The following is a 23,509-nucleotide window of genomic DNA, read 5'->3' as shown; positions in this document are numbered from 1 at the left end:
CACGTTCAACAAATAACAAGTATTGGCAAGGATGTGGATAAAAGGGAACCCTCGTTCACTGTTGGTGGGAATGTAAATTGGTATGGCCACTATGGAAAACAATATGGAGGTTCCTCAAAAAATTAAAAATAGAACTATGATATGATCCAGCAATTCCACTTCTGGGTATTTATCCAAAGGAAAAAAACCACACTAACATAAGATATATGCACTCCAGTGTCCACTGAAGTATTATTTACAATAGACAAGCTATAGAAGCAACCTAAGTGCCCATCAATAGATGACTGGATAAAAAAGACGTGGTATATATAAACAGTGGAATATTACTAAGCCATTAAAAAAATTAATTATTGTCATTTGAGACAACATGTACAGATCTAGAAGGTATTATGCTAACTGAAATAAGTCAGTCAAAGACAAAAACTGCATGATCTCACTCATATGCAGAATCGAAAAAACAAAACAAACAAACTGAACAAAATGAAAACAGACTCATAGATACAGAGAACAAATGGGTGGTTGCCAGAAGGGAGGGGGGTAGGAGAGGTGGGCGAAATATGTGTAGGGGATTAAGAGGTACAAACCTCCAGTTTAATAGTAAGCAAGTCATGGGGATGTATATACAGCATAAGGAATATGGTCAGTAATATTATAATAACTTTGTATGGGGACAGATGGTTACGAGACTTATCATGGTGATCATTTCATAATGTATGCAAATGTCAAGTCATTACATAGTATATCCAAAAGTAACATAATATTGTATGTCAACTATATTTCAATTTAAAAAATGCACATGGTACATTCACAAAAACTGATCATATACTAAGTAATGAAGAAAATACCAGTAAATTTGATCAAACAGAAGCATCATAAAGTCTTTCATCAGAATACAATAAAACTAGAAACTAACAAAAATTAAAAAACAAAAAAGGCTCTTCATCTGAAAACTCAAAAATTTTTATTAAACAAGTTTTGGGTAAAAAAACTAAAATTACAGATTTTCTTAAAAAATAATAAATCCTTTACATATTAGAGTAAACAAGATACATCTGAAGTGTGATCAGAGGAAAAACCATAGCCTTACAAACCTGTATCGATAAAAATATATAAATGAATTAAATTAACCACTCAAAAGCTAGAAAAATAAGAAAGTAAACCAAAAACAGCATAATAAAATAAATAATAAAGGTAAAAGCAGAAATCAGTGGAGAATGAAAAAAAAAGTAGGTATGATAAATAAACCAAATCCTGTTACTTTGGAAAAAATTAACAAAATAGACAAACGACTAGGTAAGGGAAAAAAATCTACAAAATAAGAAATGACAAAAGGGAAATAACGATTGAAACAGAGAATTTTTTAAAATCATGAGACTACTTTCCAGACCTCTAGGCAAATAAATTATTAAAGTTAGCTGAAATGGAAAAAACTAGTTGCCAAAATTGCCCCCATTAGACAGAAAGCTTTAAAGACTAACTTTCCTAGAATAGAGGAACTTATAATAAAAGAATTATGTCACAAAAAAGTATCAACCCCAGATGGTTTCACAGGGAAATTCTACCAAATCAAACAGTGGAGAGTCGCAATGCTATGAACTGTCCCTGACTTTTGGGGGGAATAAAATACACATATTAATACTAAGTGTATGGAGTTCCCTGGTGACCTAGTGGTTAGGATTCTGGGCTTTCACTGCTGTGGCCGGGGTTCAATCCCTATTTGGGGAACTGAGATCCTGCAAGCCGTGTGGTGCAGCCAAAAAAAAATCAATAAAAAACCGAGAACAAAACTGAAAACCAGAAAGATCTAACAGGCTTGAACAAATTAAACAAAATCAAATAGAAAACAGTATATTAAAAAATAAGTAAATACCAAGAGTATTCAATAGTGTGGCTGCTGTCCTGGGGCCACCAATCTAAACTTTTTATGTCATAAACTTTGTTCAATTCAGCTGGTTTTCCAACTTGTAAGACCCTCAAAATCACCAGCCTAGGCCCTAAAATACTATAAATATCCTTTCCTGACTTCCCCTTTCTGAGAAATTACTAAGACCTGGTCAAGATGGATTTTCCCTTACTGTAAAATAAGCTATTAAATTTAGCCTTGATAAATGTTTTTCTTCTGGCAGTTTTTTGTGGAGTGGATAGTAAAGAGAAGGAAAATTCAACACAGATAAGGATTGAAGAGTATCTCAGAGAAAAACAAACAGAAATAGGAATATAAGAAGTATAGGAGTTTTGGGGGGAAATGAAAAACTTAGTTTTAGCATACTGTAGATAAAGTCAACAAATTCTGGAGAGCTATTTGGGAGTCATACCCACGGAGATGATTGCTTTAAGTCTAGCGAACGGTAGAAGAAACTATACAGAGAAAACTGTTACCTATACCAATCCTACAGATAAGTGATAGAAATGATTTTATTAACTCATTCACCATCCAGATGATTCAGAGACTAAAAGACGATATGAAAGCCACCTTAAAAATATTGCTTAGCAGTAATATTCCATTGCATATATGTGCCACATCTTCTTTATCCATTCATCTGTCGATGGACATTTAGGTTGCTTCCATGTCCTGGCTATTGTAAATAGAGCTGCAATGAACATTGTGGTACATGTCTCTTTTTGAATTATGGTTTTCTCAGGGTATATGCCCAGTAATGCGATATCTGGGTCATATGGTAGTTCTATTTTTAGTTTTTTAAGGAACCTCCATACTGTTCTCCATTGTGGCTATATCAATTTACATTCCCACCAATAGTGCAAGAGGGTTCCCTTTTCTCCACACCCTCTCCAGCATTTACTGTTTGTAGATTTTCTGATGATGGCCATTCTAAACAGGGAGGTGATACCTCATTGTGGTTTTGATTTGCATTTGTCTAATTAGTGATGTTGACGTTCTTTTCATGTATTTGTTGGCCATCTGTATGTCTTCTTTGAAGAAATGTCTATTTAGGTCTTCTGCCCATTTTTGGATTGGGTTGTTTGTTTTTGTGATATTGAGCTGAATGAGCTGCTTGTACATTCTGGAGATACATGTACCACAGTGTTCACTGCAGCACTATTTACAATAGCCAGGACATGGAAGCAACCTAAATGTACATCAACAGATGAATGGATAAAGAAGATGTGGCACATATATACAATGGAATATTACTCAGCCATAAAAAGAAACGAAATTGAGTTATTTGTAGTGAGGTGGATGGACCTAGAGTCTGTCATACAGAGTGAAGTAAGTCAGAAAGAGAAAGACAAATACCATATGCTAACACATATATATGGAATCTAAAAAAAAAAAAAAAAAAGGTTCTGAAGAACCTAGGGGCAGGACAGGAATAAAGACGCAGATGTAGAGAATGGACTTGAGGGTATGGGGAGAGGTAAGGGTAAGCTGGGACGAAGTGAGAGAGTGGTATGGACATATATACACTACCAAATGTAAAACAGATAGCTAGTGGGAAGCAGCCGCATAGCACAGGGAGATCAGCTCAGTGCTTTGTGTCTACCTAGAGGGGTGGGATAGGGAGGGTGGGAGGGAGACACAAGAGGGAGGCAATATGCAGATATATGTATATGTATAGCTGATTCACTTTGTTATACAGCAGAAACTAACACACCATTGTAAAGCAATTATACTCCAATAAAGATGTTAAAAAAATAAAATAAAACATGGGAGGTATAAAAACTAAGTGAAAGCAGCATACAGAGACTAAACAGTTATTCAAATGGCAGAGTTAAAAGTAGGAAGTTTAAAAAAAACACTAAAGTCATAAGGAGGGAAACTACTACTCTCACCTCAACTCCTCCACAGCAGGTAACAACTAATTAACAATTCACCAGCTCAGGAGGTAATGCTTATCAAATCCCCTTCAGGTAATTCATTTCTAACTGTCTTTATTAGATCAGTTATTTCACAACTGGAAAGGTCAGTGGATGGCTTCCTCGAAGACAGACACACTTCTTAGCAAATGTCAGTTATTAAAATCACTTTGTCCAGAGAAAAAACAAAAACTATCCAGTTTTTTAAAAAATCATGTGCCCAGAAAATCAAGCCCATTTAAAATCCTGAAGATACGTGGATTTTGAGAATTCAGTAGATTCCATTTAGAAACAATTAGACTTCATTTTTCACAATATCAGATAACATTAGAACATGGCATATTTTCAAGATAAACAAACAGAAACACACTTTAAAACTGTCCCTACCCTTCCCACCCCCAACCCCAGCAAGTATCTATCAGCACATTCTAAAAAGCAAAGCTTCTTCATGCAAGTGTTCACCAGAAACAACCACCACCACCTATTCCTAAAATAGCTAGTGATGAAACAGAAGGACAGTGAGAAAGCTGGCGAGGTGACTAACACACTGTGCAGGAGGGTGCTCTACAACTACTGGCATGCAGTGACCGTCAAGCAGGTGAACAGAATCACAGGCAGAGACTACCAGCTAGAACCCTTAAAGGGGCTGAATGCTCCAAGCAGAAAGCCCAACTTCCTGGTTCATCTCAGTAATTCTCAGTGAGAAAGAATTCTACCACCAAAAGGACTAAGGTTTGTAACAAAGGAAACTCTCAGGAACAAAACAGCAATTATAAATGCTAAATTCTTCAACAAATGAAAAATCTATGTACACTTTGGAGAATAATTTAAGCATGTTCCCTATTTACACTAAAAATATATAGCAGCGCTTTTCATTAAAATTAGTTTGCTCCATTACATAATTTCATCTTTAACAACTAAGCATATGATAGAGTATATTTCATTATTTATAACTCAAAAACAGGGCACCTCCAAAGTGGAGTTATTTTATCCTACACTGAAGAGAACGCTTTGGTTCTAATTATATATATCAATGGATATACAGGCTGCAACTTTTACAGTCCTACAGTTTGGCTCAGGGTAATGACTCATTTGTCTAATTAGAGAACTGGTCATGCATTTTTCTGTTTTTGTTGTTGTTTTTATTTTTCCTTTCTTAGAATATCAATATTATCATTTAAAAACTGGGTCCATCTCCAATAAAAGATAAAGACAATGAGAATATTCTGGAACTTAGCAAAAATTTTAATTAACTAGGTCTTTGGAACAATCAAATAGCTTTTAAAACAGCTCAAAGATAAAATATTTAATGAGTCAAAAGAAGACCATCCTAAAATGTTTCTCCCATAATGAACAGATACTAAAGAAAAACATTAGAGACCCAACTTAATTAAGGATATGCACGGAAATAAAATGCATATCATTCCACCTCCTCAGTGATAATGTTTTAGTACATAATAGACATACAGGGTACTCATATTGTATTTTCCAGGACAATTCCAAAATCAAACACTTTATACCCATAAACACTTGTACTTATCAAACTATATGTGCCTAATTTGGGCTGAGATATGATAATAGTTATTTTCTTAATGCAGCTTTATTCAAACATAACTCCAATGTTGTAATTTGTGATTAAGACAAATTCACATTATCTATAGCCTTTTAGTTGGCTCGGTTGGCCCAGGAAGACATTTTTGGCATTGCTTATTAAATTTTTAAAAATTCATGTTTATTTTCTATTACTAAAAAATGCAGAGGGGAAGCAAGTTTAAAGCCGAAAAGAAAAGAAAAGAGAATACCATTTCAGTTAAAAGCTACTGGATTATTTTTTATATACCCAATTCACTAGACCATGGAGGGATCAAGAAACTATGACCAGCAGGTCAAATACAGCCCCATTGCCTGTTTTTGTAAATAATTTTATTGGAACATAGCCATGTGCCTTTGTTTACTTATTGCCTATGGCTGTTTCCACTCTACAGTAACAGAGTTAAGCAGTTGCAACAGAGACTGTATAACCCATAAAGTCTAAAACATTTACTATCTGGCCCTTTACAAAAAAAAATTTTGAGCCTCCCTGCTCTAGACCTTTTAAGATATAACACAGAAAACTCCTACATTAGTGCTAAGTTAAATAACTTTAATATTTTTTGCCTAATTTATGATTTGACATATACTGTTAAAGTGCCCTTTATCCAAGTCCTTGTAAATTAAGGTTTAGCTTTAGTTGCTTTATTCACTGAGGTTTCCCATGTACAAACCGTTATACGGAGAAGAAGCTGTGAAGGTTAGCTTTAGATTAGCAAAGACTATTCCCATCAGATTTGCTTGTTGCCTATTTTTCTTATATTGCTGTAAAATTACCATTTCGGAGTCACTGTGAGAGGCCTGACCCAGGCCGGGTGCAGGCCCTAGCTCAGAGTGAGAAGCTTGGTCAAGGGAGAGAAGGGGCTCAATAATGTCATCGTAATCATCTTCCTCTGTATCCCCCTCCCCATCGGCAAAAGTACCTCTAGTCAAGAAATCGGAGCGCGTCCGCGCCATTCGAGCTTTCTTTTTATGGGCCGGTCTGGCAACCTGCTTGACCAAATGATAAAACAAATAACACAAAAATGTTTTGTTTTGGTTTTTGGGAGACGATGCCAATGAAAGACATCAGAGAGCTCATGAATTTCTTGAAACATCCCCTCCACCCCTGTGCCCTTTCCACTAGAAGTGACAGCGATAACCAAAAGCAATCCATATTCATTACTCTGGACAAAGAATAAGAATGGAAGCTAAATCTATACTGTTCTTCTCCATAGCCAAGGAAGTCATCTTTCACTGCCATAATGAGTCACCAAAGTCACTTGCATAAATTGCCTTCTTTTCCTCAGCAACTTCTTCTTTGTAAATATAATCTGGATTTTTAGGCACCCTTCCCTGCCTGAAGTACTCCTCTCTAAGTGTAACAGACTTAACTCATGGCTCCTTTCTCTATAAACACTTGGGAGTAAATGAGTAGATGAGGTGCTCTACCTACAAGAATAATAATTTCCAAAACAGCGTGCACCTTTTTTTGCATAGAAGATAAATAAAACAAAAGTCAATACTTACCTCTCTTTGGCCCGGCCCAGTTAACTTCACAGGTTTCCAAGCTGGTTCATCTTGTTTATGGAGTTGAGGATTTCCACTGTTTAAGGCTTCCTTGGTGACACTTAGGATAAAACAACAGGATTACATTTCAGTTCCTAGCAGATATCTCATGGCAGCAGTCTTAAAAGTACAGCATGAAATATAGTCTAACAAGTCAGGTCAAAGAAATGGATTTGATAATGAGAAAGGGAAAATACCAAATCCCCAAATCTTTAGAATCAGTCTCAGAAGAAGGGGCCTTTACTCTAATCATTATAAAATACCTGATAAGTAGCCACCCAGTGATGAGTACCTCATTACTTTGTTTTATACTGAGATGGTCCTATTGATAAGCAAATTTTCATTCTGAAATGTCTGTAGCTTTCATCTGTGGTCTTAGTTTAAAATTTTTAGAATAAAATCAACACTGGCAGAATAAGAAATTGTTATCAAGCTAAAAGAAGTATGTCCCAAACCATAAAGATGATACAGTGTTAGTCTGTGAAAATTTAATTCTGCTTGAATAACCACATGATATGACTGCTTTTTCATTAAATTCTCTGTAGAAATGAATGTCTGTGTCTGATGAAAATCTGAACAGAACCTGTACTTTTATGGCCCCAATTATCTATATTAACTCAGAACCATGAGTCTTAAAATTTATCAATAACAGGACTGTAAACTCACTGAAAATCATATCTTACCTTCTAGCATACTGCTGGGTTTAAAGTAGACACTAACTTAAAATACCATTTGGCAGAGTAATTGCCCTTGCATTCAAAATCTTCCACTTAATTTTATAAATGAAGGCCTAGGTTATCTTGTCCTTTGCCCTATGCAATAATCCCTAAACAAAGCTAATTAGATGTCAATCTTTCTGATAGCTAAAAGCTTCTCAGAGATCTCCCTCTGACCAGTGTACAATCAAGTCCAGCAATCCTAGGTTGTCCTGAATAACCCTTTTGGTTATTAAAAATCTCTCTTGCCACAGTTGAGCCATTTACCTTCGATTTTTTTCTCCAAAAGAGAAACAATTAATAGGACCTTTGATAGCACCTGACCACCCTAACTAACTTTTAAACTCACAGCATTTTCTCTAAGTTTCTCCATGATTTCTTTTTTGTTCTCCCTTACTAACCAGCTGAAGACTAAGATGTACTTATCACCACTATGGCATAGAAAGGACACTAATCTAATGTTACTTCCTAATCATGACATCCAATGCTCATTTCTAAACAGGAAACTCAAATTCTGGTCTCAGCTGTTTCTCTAAATATGTGACCTTATACAAGTCCTTTCACCTCCACGGGCACCAGTGACCTCATCTATAATATGTGGGAACTGGACTAGATATTATAACTTAGAAACACTAACATTTATGATTCTATAAAATGCTAATGTTTCTAGTATTACTTACAGAACAAGAGAAGATGTGAAGTATGAATTTTACTTAAACTTTCACACAAACAATCTAATATATAACCATTTTGAAGATACATAGATATTAATAAGGTAAAGCAAACTAGGTCAAGTAGCTGTAAGACTTTATCTTGGCAAAATGATAAAAGGAATAATTCACAAGGATGATTGTTTTTGAAATCTGTAAGTCTTCTACAAAACAGATTCATGGATGTAACAACTATGTACATACACACATGCACACCCCTCACATAACTAAAATTAATCAGAATGACAGAAAATAATATGTTTTTAACATTCTCTGGTGGGCTTATATGCTACACAGAGTCTGAACTTTTGGGCAATCTCTAGGTTAATGCACAGCACTAGAATCTCAAGTTGTCATGTAGTCCAACTGCATTTCACACTCCTGTATAAAAATTCTCAGTGGAAAAATAAAATATCAATGATCTCTTGCCCATATTTACAAAGAGTTTCTATAAAATCTGTAATTTTAAAGACTGACAGAGTTAAAAGTTAGGTTATGATGAGAAAAGGTTATTTTCAGAGTTAACATGAAATTTAACTTTTTTAGCCCTAAGATATAGCCCTCCTTTCATTTAAACAGTGATATTCTCCCACAAGAACAGAAAGAATTCACTGTATACATAGCCTTAACATAAATATCTTAAATTTTGTCAAATTTGTTTTTATGTACCACTTAAGAAATGCTTTCTCACAGCTACCACTACTTAAGACAACCTAAAAGAGTAAAGAACTTCCACTTATGTGAGGTATTTAAAGTAGTCACAGGGAATTCCCTGGCGGTCCAGTGATTAGGACTCCACCCTTTCACTGCCAAGGGCCCAGGTTCAATCTCTGGTTGGGGAACTAAGATCTCACAAGGCGCCCAGACAAAAATAAATACAGTAGTCATATTTTTAGAAACAGAAAGTAAAATGGTGGTTGCCAGGGGCTGGAGGTAAGGGGGAAAGGGGAACTGCTTTCAATGGGTAATTGAGTTTGTTTTGCAAGATGAAAAAGCTCTAGAGATCTGTTGCACAACAATGTGCATACAGTTAACACAAGTGAACTGTACACTTTAAAATGGTTAAGATGGTAAATTTTATGTGGTTTTTATTCCCACCCACCCCCAAAAAAAGGTACAAAGAACTTAATGCAGACCATAAATAGGCCAACAGCTGTGACAAAGCACATTAACTTTAAAGCCTGATACTAACAAGCTTGGACTGCTACACCTAACAGCTCTAGGGCAACCAGCAATTGCTGACTGCCTACTAAGTTTCCAGGCACTGTACAGCCCTTCACAAATGTTTTCTCACTTAATGGGGAGGAACCAAAAACCCTGCTCTCTGTGCTTAGTCAAAGACTCCTAGGGTATAATTATATCCAATTTCAGGTGGCTGGTGGAGTCAACAATTAGGAAATTTTTTTACACACAGAAAATGGCTAATTTGAGTAGCACCCATACAAATAGTTGAGGCAGATCAAGGCACCCTAATGAAAATTTCCAAAAAGTTTCCCACTTATACATAAAAATAAATAAAGACTTCACTTACAGGGAACTACTCATATTTTCCTTTGGCGTGAAGAAAATGGCCCTAGTAGTTCCATCTCTGAAAGGGTCATCAGATTTGTAGCTACAAGGCTGAGTTGGCCTAAGTTGTTCTCTTTTTGAAATGCGATTATTAGAGAGTTTACAGGCTACATTCAGTTGGGTGGACATTTTGTCTGTCTTGGATAATTCCTTAACAGCACTAGATTGGCATGGGCCTCCTTTTCTTTCAAAGAACAGAGTGACAGGTCGGTCCTTCAAGGGTAAGTGAGCAGAGGGACTGTCTTTTGGGGCAAGAGCAGCATCTTTTACAGTTACTGATGGAGTCCCAGCTACACTGGGTTCGTCCTTATTTGGGGTATTCAGGATGAGAAGAGAGGATGGCCTCTCTATTCTTTGCTTTGACTGATGGAAAGATGGTACCAGAAAAGTCTCCCCAGTTCTTGGCTTTTCAATTGTCTTAAAGGCTTTACGCTCCTTTTCTAAAATATCTGTTTGCTGGCGAATCTGTTCCATCATCTCTTTTTCATTCTGCTGCTGCAATTGCTTTTGCCGTTCTTCCTTCTCAGTGTTTAGCTTTTCTAACTTCTTAAGCACAATATTGGAAGAAGCTGTATTCAACGAAGCAACAACTTGATTTTCCCCTGGGAAGTGGTACTTTCTGGCTTCCCTGTTGATATCCAAAGTAAGAGATGGAAGTGTTTCTTCACTTTCCAATAGTTTGTTTCTCTGGACACTTGTATCTAGCTGAGAACTTGTTTTCAGTGGGTCTTGTTGGGGAATATAAAAAAATGTAGGCAGACTATTTGAAATAAAGGAGTCTCTCAGCTGTGGTTTACAGGTAATAGATTCAGAACTGCAAACCAGTTTTTCCTTCATAGCCCCATTCTTTAAATGCACTGAGTCAGAAGGTGCCCTCTTTTGAATCAATGTATAGTTAGTCTCATTTGAGGTACTGAGGGCATTGTCCTGTGAATCAGAATTTGGACTGCTAGATATCTTAGGTGACAGGAACGGCACATCTCCTTCATCTAGAATTACAGGCTCTAGTTTGCTCTTTTGGCTTTCCTCACAGCTCAGAAGTTCCAAGCTTCCTTGAGAGCTTTCACTATCCGGTGTACCCTGTAAAGACTGAAGGCCCGCAGGCATCAGTTCTGTAGACCACCTACGTTCTTCTGAAGGAGACACACCGCCAAGAGAACGGACTTTCAGCAATTCTAGACTAAATATAGCTTGCTCTAGTTCTCTCATTCTCCGACTTTCTCTTTTGGCCCGACCCACTTTTTTCTGGTGGAGATCTTCCAAGGACTTGGGTCTCTCTCTTACAGTCACATCTGCCTGCAAGTCCATACCACTTTGACTTCTGGCTCTCTCCTGTCGCTTGTTTGGGGACTCGTTCAAGCAGTCCTTTGAACTTTCATGACTAATTCGATTACTCTCTATCACAGATTTACATTCCTCTATGGCTTTTACTCTGTTGTCAAATGAACAATCCTCCCATTCTGAAGGGTCTGAACCGAGAACTTCCAGAGTTCCATATGGCTTGATATTTGCCAATCCAAGTTTTAGTTTTGTTTTTTTTAGTCTTTGTTCTTTTAAAGCTTTAAATCTATATCAAAACAGGAAAAAAAAATAGGCTAGAGATATCTCTTGGTTACCACTGGAGACAATACATTTATTGAGAATATTTTAAAAAGTGGAAAGTCTCAAAAATTTTCTTTTTATAATATTAAGTATTTCTTAAACTAACTTGGATGCACATTTCACAATTCTATTTCTAGTGGAGAAGACAAACTGAGATAACCAATTCTAACTCAAGTTAGGCAAATGTTAGAGCAGACATATAAGTACTTGACAAGTGAGGAGTTAATTATTATAGCAAAAAAGATTACCTTTGTCTTGCTCTGAATCCTCTACATAGTGACTGCAAAAGGATAATTTTGTTCCTTTGTTCTTGATACCTCTTACTTTCCCTGTAGCCTTTCCATCTCGCCTGTATGCAGATAGCAGCCATGTGCCTCCGCCTATAGTGCTCCCTCCATTTCTGCTGGATGACGATGGCTGCAGTCCGGAGCTCCAAATACCGCTGCCTCTGTAAGTGAGCACGCCAGGAAGCTTGAAGAACAGTGGCTGCACTAGCCATAACTAAAGCATCCTGCTGCACAGCTGCATCTCTGGCTTGCTTCTGATTTAGGTAATTCCTCCAGAATCGCTGTGGGGAAGACAAAGTAATAAAAACTGTTGTCATATCTTATAACACATTCTCACAGAAATTTCTTATGTCATAACTAGAGGTTAAGTGGCTAAACAGCTAAATTGTGGGTGGTTAAAGTAAAAAAAGTTTCCTTTTCCAGATATGCCTGGCTAAAATAACTATTTTAGATAATATAACCTCAATGAAGTTAATTATACAACTTAAAGTAATTTAAAACTTTTTGATGCTTTCATGCCCTACAAATTAATTTTAACAAATTACATTATATTCTCACCTACAATTTGCCAATATTAATGGGTTTAACGTCATCGTGTATACATTGCAAAGATTAAGATATTAAAGATTTTCTTGTACAAACAGTAAAGATCCTGTGGAAAACAGCCAGCATATAAATCAACGAGGGAGAAAATAAAAGATAAATGTAAAATATGATACCTTTCATCCAAAATGAATACATAACAACAACAATGTACATATAATTCTCAAATATCACTCACAACACTAAAAATAACTTGCCAACAAAAATTAAGGCACATAACTCCTTTGCCCCTAATCATACCTCGCAAGACATTATAACTATAAATTCAATTTAATTTCAATTTAACACCATTAAAGTCTATTATTATATGCCAGGTAATCTGTTGGATGCTGTGAACATTTAACAAATGAGTAGGACACATTCTCACCACTGAAGAAATTTACATTCTTACTTAAATGTTTCACAGTAAAACAGTTCTAGTTACTAAAACACTGGCTAAATAAACTAGCCAATCTCATGCAAAGAATCTTTTGTTTCCTACCTGGATGATAACGGATGCCTGTCTCAGATGGAGGAAATGCTGCCTACACAGCAAGACCCTGAACCATCGCTGCAACAATATGATTCTGCGGAGCACCTCTTGGTGAAGCAGATCTTGTAGGTGTTGTCGTTCCTGCTCCTTTAGGAACACCTACCAGGAGGAAAAAAGATGAAGCATACAGCTTAAGAAGAAATGAGAAATTTATTTCATGCATCATCGTTCCTATGGTAAGCTTTTTTAGAGAAGAACAGACACAGTGGCAAACAGGTACAAGCAGTACTGATAAATATTTCCATCAACTTAGCCAAAGTAGTCATTCTCAAACTGGAAAGGAGGCATTAGAATACAGAAGGGGAACTGGAAAGGTGAACATTACTACAAAGATCCCAGTGCTAGAGACTGTGATACATTATTCCCTTGGGAACTTCACCATTAGGAGCCAATGTAGTACTGGTAATATTAATATGTCATATTTTTCAAGGATGTTGGAGTGGGGAAAAAAAAGATGACAACCACAGATTTTAAAGTTTGATCATAATATGAATAAACCAATAATGATAAGTATTTTTGAAACCCAGCATGCATCAAAGGCTTCTTGCTGCCCAAAGCTATTCGTCAGTTTACTTATTTACTCCTTCATTCTATTATAAATCTTTAGGAATTTAGGGAGATACAAAGATAACTTAGACATAGTCCCTTTGGAAACAGGATTTACACTTCAACATTAAGAGCAGGTAGATATTAAAAACTGTATATATTTAAGGTGTACAATGTGATGTTTTGATGTATGTATAAACATTTTGAAATGATTACCACAATCTAATTAACATATCCATCACTTCCCATTTTTGTCAAAAATTAAAAAATATTCTTAGAAAGTACAGATAGATATTAGATACCCAAAGAGGAAAACAGTAAGCTATTCAGGGCAAGAGACAGAGGACTACACCTGAGCAAAACAAGGAGTTGGAAATAAGAATAAAGGTACAGGGACTCCCCTGGTGGTCCAGTGGTTAAGAATCCACCTTCCAAGGCAGGGGATGTGGGTTGGATCCCTGGTCGGGGAACTAAGATTCCACATGTCACGGTGCAACTAAGCCCACGTGCCACAGTTACTGAGCCCATGTGCCACAACTAGAGAGAAGCCTGTGTGCCACAACGAAGATCCCGCCTGCCGCAAGTAAGACCCAATGCAGCCAAATAAATAAATTTCTAAAAATGTAAAAAAAAAAATTTATAAAAAAATGAATAGGGGCTTCCCTGGTGGCACAGTGGTTGAGAGTCCACCTGCCGATGCAGGGGGCACAGGTTCGTGCCCCGGTCTGGGAAGATCCCACATGCCGCGGAGCGGCTGGGCCCGTGAGCCATGGCCACTGAGCCTGCGCATCCGGAGCCTGTGCTCCGCAACGGGAGAGGCCAAAACAGTGAGAGGCCCACGTACCGCAAAAAAAAAAAAAAAAAAAAAGAATAAAGATACGTACTGGGACAATGGAACAATTAATAGCATGAAGTGGGGCTTCCCTGGTGGTACAGTGGTTAAGAATCCGCCTGCCAATGCAGGGGACATGGGTTCAAGCCCTGGTCCGGGAAGATCCCACATGCCACAGAGCAACTAAGCCTGTGTGCCACAACTACTGAGCCTGCGCTCTAGAGCCCGCGAGCCACAACTACTGAGCCCACATGCCACAACTACTGAAGCCCGCGCACCTAGAGCCCATGCTCCGCAACAAAGAGTAGCCCCTGCTCGCCGCAACTAGAGAAAGCCCACATGCAACACCAAAGACCCACTGCAGCCAAAAGTAAATAAATAAATAAATTTATTAAAAAAAGAAAAAAACAGTGTGAAGTCACAACATGGAGATTCTTGAAAAAGAGAAAGATGTTTAGATTTAATGAGGAAATTATAAGGGGATTATTATTGAGCAGGAGGCTGACATAAAGTATATTAAGATGATGATTTTGATACTATGGGTAGAGTGAGTTAAATGGAATAAAAATAGACTGGCATTAGATGATGGATCTGTTTACTGTAAGAGAAATGTGTGAGAGCTACAAAACAGAACTAAAATGGAAACAGTAAGAATGGAGAAAAAGGGAGAGATGTGAGAAACATTTATAAGGAAAAAAACAGAAACAGAACTTTGTAAAATGATTAAAGTGAAGGGTAAGCCAAAATATGATTATGGTTTCTAGCCTAAGAAACTAGAAGAAAGGTGACAGAGAAAAAGACTAGTTGATTAGTTAAAGACAGTAGGGGAATCTGGATAAGGTCACTTTAGACAAATTGAGTTGATAATTACAGTGCAATACCTAGGAAGAAATGCTTTTTAAGCAGTTAAAATTATAGGCAGCACTAGAGCATTGGCTATAATCTATTTGATTAATACTGACTATATTATTAAGTAAAAATCTTGGCCTAACTGATTTCCTTATGAAATCTGGTACACTATCTTTCTTATAAACATTCTCCTCGGCAAAGACTGCCATTATTACTTATATACAAAAATGCACTCAATCTGGCAAAAGCTGTATATATTATATTTACCATGGATTTTCCAACTTGATAATTATCTGGATTAAGATTTATTTTCCTGAAGAAATCCTGAATGTTAAATTTGGATGGAATAATATTTCGGGGAAGAAGTACGTGGAAATGGCTCACAAAATCCTGAAAAGCGAAAAGAAAATGTTGTAAAATCACAAAAGAATCATATGTAAACAAAATCCTAAATTAGCTAATTGTCCTTTTATTGATCTTTTTCTCATTATTTTAAACAGTGTGAAACCAAGAATTTACTTGTTAATTTAAAATATTTCAAAAGGTTAATTAGTAAAATGGTGGGGGGAGATAGTGATTCCTACATATTCTGTTATCAAAGGGGAATGAAAGAAGAAAAGAAGGGCAGAAGCTAATTCTCCCTTTGAGAAAGCTGTACTAAAGACCAAAGAAAAGGTTATTTAACAAAAATCTGATTTTTTTAGCAGAAAAATAAGCAAAGGTGACAGCTATTTCAGGGTACAACTGAGAATAAAGCTTTCACTCAACAGTAAAGACCTGCTCAGCTGCTGAAAAGCTTCAAAATAATTTCTATATCCATAGCAGCAGTAGCTGATGAGAACAGTTGTGAGCCTTGCTGGCAGCCTCCTATGTAAGAAAATCCTGCTGAGAAGACTTTAGGAAAAATTAAATGGGATCTTTTCCTTTGAACTAGATAGTTCTGATTGAAGTATTTCAATTACTGGCGTAATCAGTGTGAAGAACTGCCATGTTATGAGTAAACTTATATTAACAAACATTCAGATCAAATGAGAATAACCAAGTAGTGGATTCTATTACAACACAAGCTTAATGAGATTGTTGTCATTCTCTATCCCTCTTCAATTCTGTATACAAAAGACAGAATGTAAAGGAAGAATCAGGAGAAATAAACAACAAGTGAGACCCAAATAAAAAATAAGCAAGGCATAGGAATACTTTACTTAATGTACAAATATATTTAAATATCACTATAAAAGCATAACCTGGAAAGAATATTTGCAGCTGTATCCTGATTGGCGAATTCGAACTGTCTCCAGCATCCCAGTATACCGAAGCTGTCTAAGTACCAAGGCATCACTGAACCTTAACGGCAACTAAAACAAAGCAAATGGAAAAAAGATTAACCCAGGAGAATAGATCTCCAAATTAATGTTTGTCTTACAAGTGTAGTTAAGTTTTGAATATCTAGGAATTGACTGGAGGCTGTCTGGTTAAGATACAGCAGAGGTAATGGGACAATCTTACCTCCCCAGCTGGTAGCTTCAGAAAAGTTCTAACTGCCTGACCAAAAGGAAAAAAGAGACACAAGCTTCCAGGCTTCTCTACTTGCAGAAGAAGAGGGCCTTCAAAGCTCAAAAGGAATGTAGTTGCCCACAGGCCACACAGTCTAGTCACTATAAAATTTGTAACAAGATTAACCTACTTATACATAGTCAAGACTGTCTATATTTTTATTAAGTAAGATTTTATCTACAATCTCACTCAGAAACGACTTACCCCACACTCTTCCAGTTGCCTTGGTTAACTTGAGAGCTGACATATTTCTTCTTGTATGACTAGTACAAGGTTAAAAGAAGTTTACTTCCCTAGTTTTTGCTGATGATACTGGTATGACACATTGAAAAACAAAAAATTCCTATAATCCCTGAGAATTGATCTCTCATTGTATAAGCATCAATAGGGAAGAGGCTAAAGGGAGGCATTCAATCATCACCAGTCATGACACTTTGTCACTCCTAGGTATCTCATAGGCATATTTTTAGACATTCAAAAGAGGCTGTATTTGGAGCTTCTGATATTTCTCCCTATTCTCTAAATACTATTTTCAATGATCCACTAAGGCAATCCTAAATATTTTCCTGCAGAAAGATGGGGCATACCAGCTGTCAAAAAAAAAAAAAAAAAGTCAAGTGGGCAACTTACGTTAAATAATAATAGCAGTTAATATTTATTTAGTACTTATTCTGTGCCCTTAAATACTTCATTAATTGAACGCTTTGCATAGCAAGAATAACAGGGACTCAAACTTCTATTTAACTGTAAATAAAATGGTTTCCTCTTTTGTCTCTATAAAAGAATGGCTAACATTTACTAAGTGCTTAGTATGGGCCAGGAACATTCTAAGTACTTTATAGGTATTGACTCATATGTATTCACAAAACACTATGAGGTTGGTCCTACAATTCCAGTATATTGTTGCACAGATGAAAATATTTAAGGCATAGAAAGATTAAGTAACTCATCTAAGATCACAAAGCTTATAACTAGCAGAGCTAGAGACTGCTTATTAAGAACTAAGAAAGCTGAAACTAATTCCTATGACATTTTAGCAGTTTGGGCTAGAACTATTTTTTCCTATGATGGACATAAAGATGACAACTGTTCACACTTAACAGATATGTTTTGCAAAGCTCTAATAAGGGGAACTGTCATATAAAACAAGAAGAAATCAAGAATGTTGAGTATCTTCCCTATTTTGAAGAGACAAGAATCTCTAAACATGAAAAATGCCACGCAAGTTCTGTAAGAATAACTGATACCTTATATCTAAACAAGAGAGATTAACCTTGGTACGGGTAACAAAAGTTGCATAAAATTCTTTTATATGATGGAATTTCAAGAGATTTTTGCTTCTGTAGGAGATGCTAAATTCTAGGAGATGCTAAATTGAGTCCATATAAATACTTTTCAGGCAGCTAAGTGAGGAAATAAGGATATTCATAGAAAATATAGAACACTGTTTTCCTTACAAAGATTATAGATAGCTCTTCCCCGCCACTTATTCTTAGAATTTAAAGCTTGGTTTGAAGTAAGCTGAGCTAGAAGCTCTTATTTACAGACATTTTTACCTTTTCGGCATTAGAGCGAATGCATTTTACAAAATATGGTTCTGCTTGACCAAGTGTTTCCATCAGCTTGCTTAATGAGGCCTGCAATACAAAGCAATATAATTAGCACTTACTCTCATTCCAAACTGGCAACGAATGGTTTATAAATATAAACAACAATGTTGGTAAAATATGCAAAAAAAAAGTGGTATACATAGAAATAGGTTTGTTTCTGAAAAGCACATTGTGTACACTGCCATACTGATTAAACTGAGGCCAGTTAAGGACGAGGATGGCAGTTTAACCATTTAACCAGTTTAACCAGCTGACAGACTGGCAATAGTAAATACTGCAGATATATTTTATAGTAATCTAAGTCTATAATAAATTTTTTACCTTTCTTCACATTTCATGAAACAACTTTATTCAAACTCATGCAGTCTCAGAGTAACTTTGGGAAAACATCCAGTAGGGTATCAAGGAAGGTAGTAATCCCCTGCTTCAATTTTAATGTTTGAGTATGTAGTGATGTTCCCTCTTTCATTCCTGATGCTGATAATTTGTGCTTTGCCTCTTTTTTCCAGATTAGTCTGACTGGAGGTTTATAAATTTTCTGATATTTTCAACGAACCAGTTTTTTTATTTCATTGGTTTTTCTCTATTATTTTTCTCTTTTCGATCTCACTGATGATTTCTACTTTAACATTTCACTCCTGCTTGCTTTGGGTTTAATGTTTTTCTTTTTCTAGTTTCTTAGGGTAGAAGCTTAGATTACTGACTTAAGGCCTTTCTCCTTTTCTAATAAGAGCATTTAATGTTATAAATTAACCTTGGAGTACTGATTTAGCTGCACTGCACAAACTGTGATATTTTATTTTCATTCCATTTAAAATATTTTTTAAATTGTCCTTCCTCTTTGACTCATGTTTTATTTAGATGTCTTTTTAATTTGCCAAATATTTGGGGATTGTTATCTTTATTTTATTGATTTCTGGTTTAATTACAGTCAGATAACATATTTTGTTTATTAGTATTCTATTTATCTATTGGCTTTTCAGCTACATCTCTTTGTATTGTTTTTTGTGTGTGTGTCTGCTCAACGGATAACAATATACTAACCTAATCGCACAGTATACTTAGAGTCAATATTTTATGATTTCAAGTAAAATTTAGAAGCCTTACAATCACACAGACTCCTGTTATTGCTGTCATATATATTACATCAACATACACATTTTCTTACTTTTAGGTGTTCTTTTCGTGTGTGTTACTGTAATATAATACACAAAATATAAAATGTTTGAATCATAAATATGCAGTATGATGAATTTTCACAAAGGGAATACACTCTTGAAACCAGAGCCCAAATCAATGAATAAAATATTAGAACCTTAGAAGTCCCTCTGTGCTCCATCCCACTGAACTTAGCAAGATCACTGTACATAGGCTACCTGCCTCCACCCTCCACACCTCAACCAAGGGTAACCATTATCCTTACTTCCAAGATGGTAAGTCAGTTTACCTGCTATTAAACTTTATATAAAGAGAAAGATACACTATGTACTATCTTGTATTTGTTGCATACAATTGTATCTTGTACATTTTCAGCACTATATAGTAGTGATTCATTATATGACTATACCACAGTTAAATTATCTGTTTAGGATGGATATCTGGTTGCTCAAGTTTGGGCTGTTAGGAATAAAGTTGCTATGAACAATCTTCTACATGTCTTCCAACTGTTTTCCAAAATGCCTGCATCAATTTATATTTCAATAGCAGTGTATAAAAATAGCAGTGTATAAAAATTCTGGTTGCTCTACATCCTTGCCAATACTTTGCATAATCAATCTTTTTTATTTCAGCCACACTGGAAAGTGTGTAGTGTTATTGCCTTACAGGCAGTTTTAATTTTCATTTCCCTGATGAATAATAAATAATATTGAGGATGTATTTGATAGGCTTATTGGCCTTTTGGATAACATCTTTTGATATAAGACAGTTTTGCTTGTTCAAGACTTTTGCTCATTTCTATTAGGTTGTCTTTTCAAGAACTGATTTGTGATTTTTCATATTTTCCACATATAAGGTCTTTTTTCAGTTTTATTACAAGTATATGCATATACCCTGTAGCTTGCCCTTTCATTCTCTTAGTAGTGAGTTTGTGTTTAACAGTTTTATTGTATTACAATTTACATACTATAAAAATGTATCCATTGTAGTGCATAGATCAATGATTTTTTTAGTAAATTTATACAATTGTGCAACCATCATTACAATCCAGATTTAGAAATCTTCCACGCATCCCCTCAAAAGGTCCCCTCCTGCCCATCTGCAGTGAAAAACTGCCCCCGCCCAGTGTCCCAGGCAACCACTGGTTCACTTTCTGCTGCTATAAATAAACCACCTTTGAAAAAAATAATCCTCTTTAGACATCTTTTCCTCTCACTATAAAACCAATATGTATCTACTGTAGAAAACAGAATACATAGATACATATTTCGAGAATAAAAATCAGCTTGGTTGAGTTTGTGTAATGACTTAATTCTTAGTTCCAGAGGTAGAACTAGAAGTAGATTATTTTCTTCAAACCGATGGGCTTTTACACAGAGAACTCAGATTTCTGCCAAAAAACCCAAAGTTAGAAAAACCCTTAGCCAAGGAAGAGAAACACTTAGAATTTCCACCACTACAAGCAAAGGACTACACTGACTAATGATGTAGTGGTGGATATATTTCCCAGCAATCTGTGGGTCTCTGAGCAGCTAGGCATGCGTGTCTTGTCAGGCCAAGAGAGGGGCAGTAGTTTTATCCACATGTTTCAGCAGATATAACAGCAACAGCATGTGCATGACCTATTATCCTAAGAGAAAGCCACAAAACTCCTTTCAAAGCATTAATTGAGCAGACACATGGTACCTATGAAGTGGCCTCCTTTCATATACAGCTCTATGCAAAAACAATGCATAGTTTTTGCTTTATGATCAAGTTGTATCATCTCGCTCATAACTTAAGACTTTAGCTACTTAATTTGACAGTCTGGTGGCTAAAAGGATACTAACATTTGCTGGCAGTAGACAAAGTCTCAAAAGAGAATAATCCAGAGTAGGGTGAGAGTGGCTATTTACCTAACCACTGAAATAAGAAAAATATACATATGGTCTACCACCTTGTTATTTGTTTCTATTTGTTTAATCTGCTCTTTCTTTTATCCTGTCTTTTTAAAACTGAGTATACAGTTTACGCTTGAACAACACAGGGGTTAGGGGTACTGACCCTCTGTGCTGTTGAAAACCCACATGTAACTTTAAAGTTGGCCCCCGGTATACTTGGTTCCACCCTACCTGGAGTTCGAATCCTCAGATTCAATCAACCACTGATCGTGTAAAACTGTAGTGTAACTATTGAAAAATATTCCATGTGTAAGTGGACCCCTGCAGTTCAATCAAGGATCACCTGTATTTTATGATTCCATTTTAGTTCTGCTATTAGCTCATTACCTATGATAAGCTTTTATTTTTTTAAGGATTTCTCAAGACTTTACATCTTTAACATATCACAGTCTGCCTTCAAATAATGCTACACCATTACCTGTATAGTGTACAGTATACAGGTAATGCTGTAACTTTACAACAGTATAAACTTCACAACAGTATAAACTTACATTTAGCCCCTCCCTTTTGTGCTACTTTTGTCATACATTTTATTTTTACCTCACAATATATTATTATTTTTTTCTTCTATAGTCAATTATCTTTCTAAAAAATTAAAAGAAGAGAAAAAGTATTTATTATAGTTAATTACACTTCTATCATTCTGGCAATCTTAGTGTTTTGTATAGATCCAAAATCTATGGTTTTCTCATCATTTTTATCCCAAACTTAACATTCCTATAATGTAGATTTCCTGGCAATGCATTCTCTCAACTTCTGTTTGTCTGAAAAAGTCTCTATATAACCTTCAATACTCACGTGCACAGAATTTTAGAGTGACGGTTTTTTTTCCCCCTTTCAGTTTTTTAAAAATACTACTCTTGAATTCTGCCTTTCATAGTTTCTGATGAGAAACCTACTGTTATTCTTATCTTCATTTCATGGCACATAAATGTTGTCTTTTTTTCTCTGGCTGTATTTAAAATTTTCTCTTTTTAACTGGCTTTAGCAATTTGATGTGATGTGTATTGGTGTTTTTAGGTTTGTTCTGCTTGGGATTTGGTGAGATTCTTTGATCTTTGAGCTTATATTATTCATAAAAATAAGGAAATATTTTGGTCATTATTTCTTCAAATTTTTTTCTGTATCCCCCTCTCTTGACTTTCCTTCTTAGATGCCAATTACACCTATGATTTCAATGATCTAATATTTTCCCACAAGTTACTAATGCTTTTTTTCATTTTTTCCATCTTTGTTATTTCTCTCTGCACTTTATTTTAAAGTAAATGTAACTTCTAATTCACTACTTCGGCAAATAGGTGTTAATCCCATCTAGCTTATTTTTATTTTCAAATATTACATTTTTAATCTTTGAAAGTTCCATTTGAGTCTTTTTCATATCTTCTATTTTCTTCTCATCATTATTCATGTTTTTCTTCGGACATATTTATATGATTTATAATAGCTATTTTGAGATCCTCATCTAAATGCTATTTCCATAATCTCTGTCATTTTTAGATCTGTTTCTTTTTCATTTTTCAATATTTATTTATTTATTTGGTTGCACTGGGTCTTAGTTGCAGCAGGCAGGCTCCTTAGTTGCGGCTCACAGGCTCCTTAGTTGTAGCATGCAAACTTTTAGTTGCAGCATGCATGTGGATCTAGTTCCCTGACCAGGGATAGAACCCCGGCCCCCTGCATTGGGAGCATGGAGTCTTCACCACTGCACCAGGAGGGAAGTCCCTAGATCTGTTTCTAATGATTGATTTTTTTCTCCCTTGCTATGGGTTGTTTTTTCCCTGATTCTTTGCATGCCTAATAATTTCAGATTGGATGCTAGTGTGATTTTACATTGTTGGATTTTGTTATATTTCTTTAAAGAGCAACAGACATTTTCCCCTGGGGCTGTTAAGTTATAAAGGATCACTCTGATTCTTTCAAGACTTGCTTTTATTAAGCTTTGTGAGGGCAGGTCCAGAGCAAAACCTTGGCATTTGTTTGGATTCCCTCTCCCTGGGCTATAGCAAATTGCCTTTATGCAGTAACCTGGGACTTGCCTCAATTTCCC

The 23,509-nt window shown here is 35.9% G+C and overlaps 1 protein-coding gene across 1 annotated transcript in view; it reads right to left on the bottom strand.

Annotated features, from left to right (window-relative positions):
- The window catches only part of MYO9A (myosin IXA), a 269,941-nt gene that overhangs the window by 79,239 nt on the left and 167,193 nt on the right, over positions 1 to 23,509 (bottom strand). Inside the window, exons 20-27 of the mRNA XM_060005673.2 lie at positions 18,311 to 18,391; positions 16,445 to 16,555; positions 15,468 to 15,590; positions 12,923 to 13,072; positions 11,800 to 12,119; positions 9,912 to 11,516; positions 6,916 to 7,015; positions 6,184 to 6,396 (exon numbers count right to left, since the gene is read on the bottom strand). Coding sequence (XP_059861656.1) covers positions 6,184 to 6,396; positions 6,916 to 7,015; positions 9,912 to 11,516; positions 11,800 to 12,119; positions 12,923 to 13,072; positions 15,468 to 15,590; positions 16,445 to 16,555; positions 18,311 to 18,391 — 2,703 coding nt within the window. The remainder of the gene's footprint in view (positions 1 to 6,183; positions 6,397 to 6,915; positions 7,016 to 9,911; positions 11,517 to 11,799; positions 12,120 to 12,922; positions 13,073 to 15,467; positions 15,591 to 16,444; positions 16,556 to 18,310; positions 18,392 to 23,509) is intronic.

This window comes from Delphinus delphis, chromosome 2 (genome assembly GCF_949987515.2).
Source record: "Delphinus delphis chromosome 2, mDelDel1.2, whole genome shotgun sequence".
Taxonomy (NCBI): Eukaryota; Metazoa; Chordata; class Mammalia; order Artiodactyla; family Delphinidae; genus Delphinus; species Delphinus delphis.
Note: the sequence above shows the minus strand (reverse complement) of the source record. Positions and strands in the feature narration are given on the sequence as shown.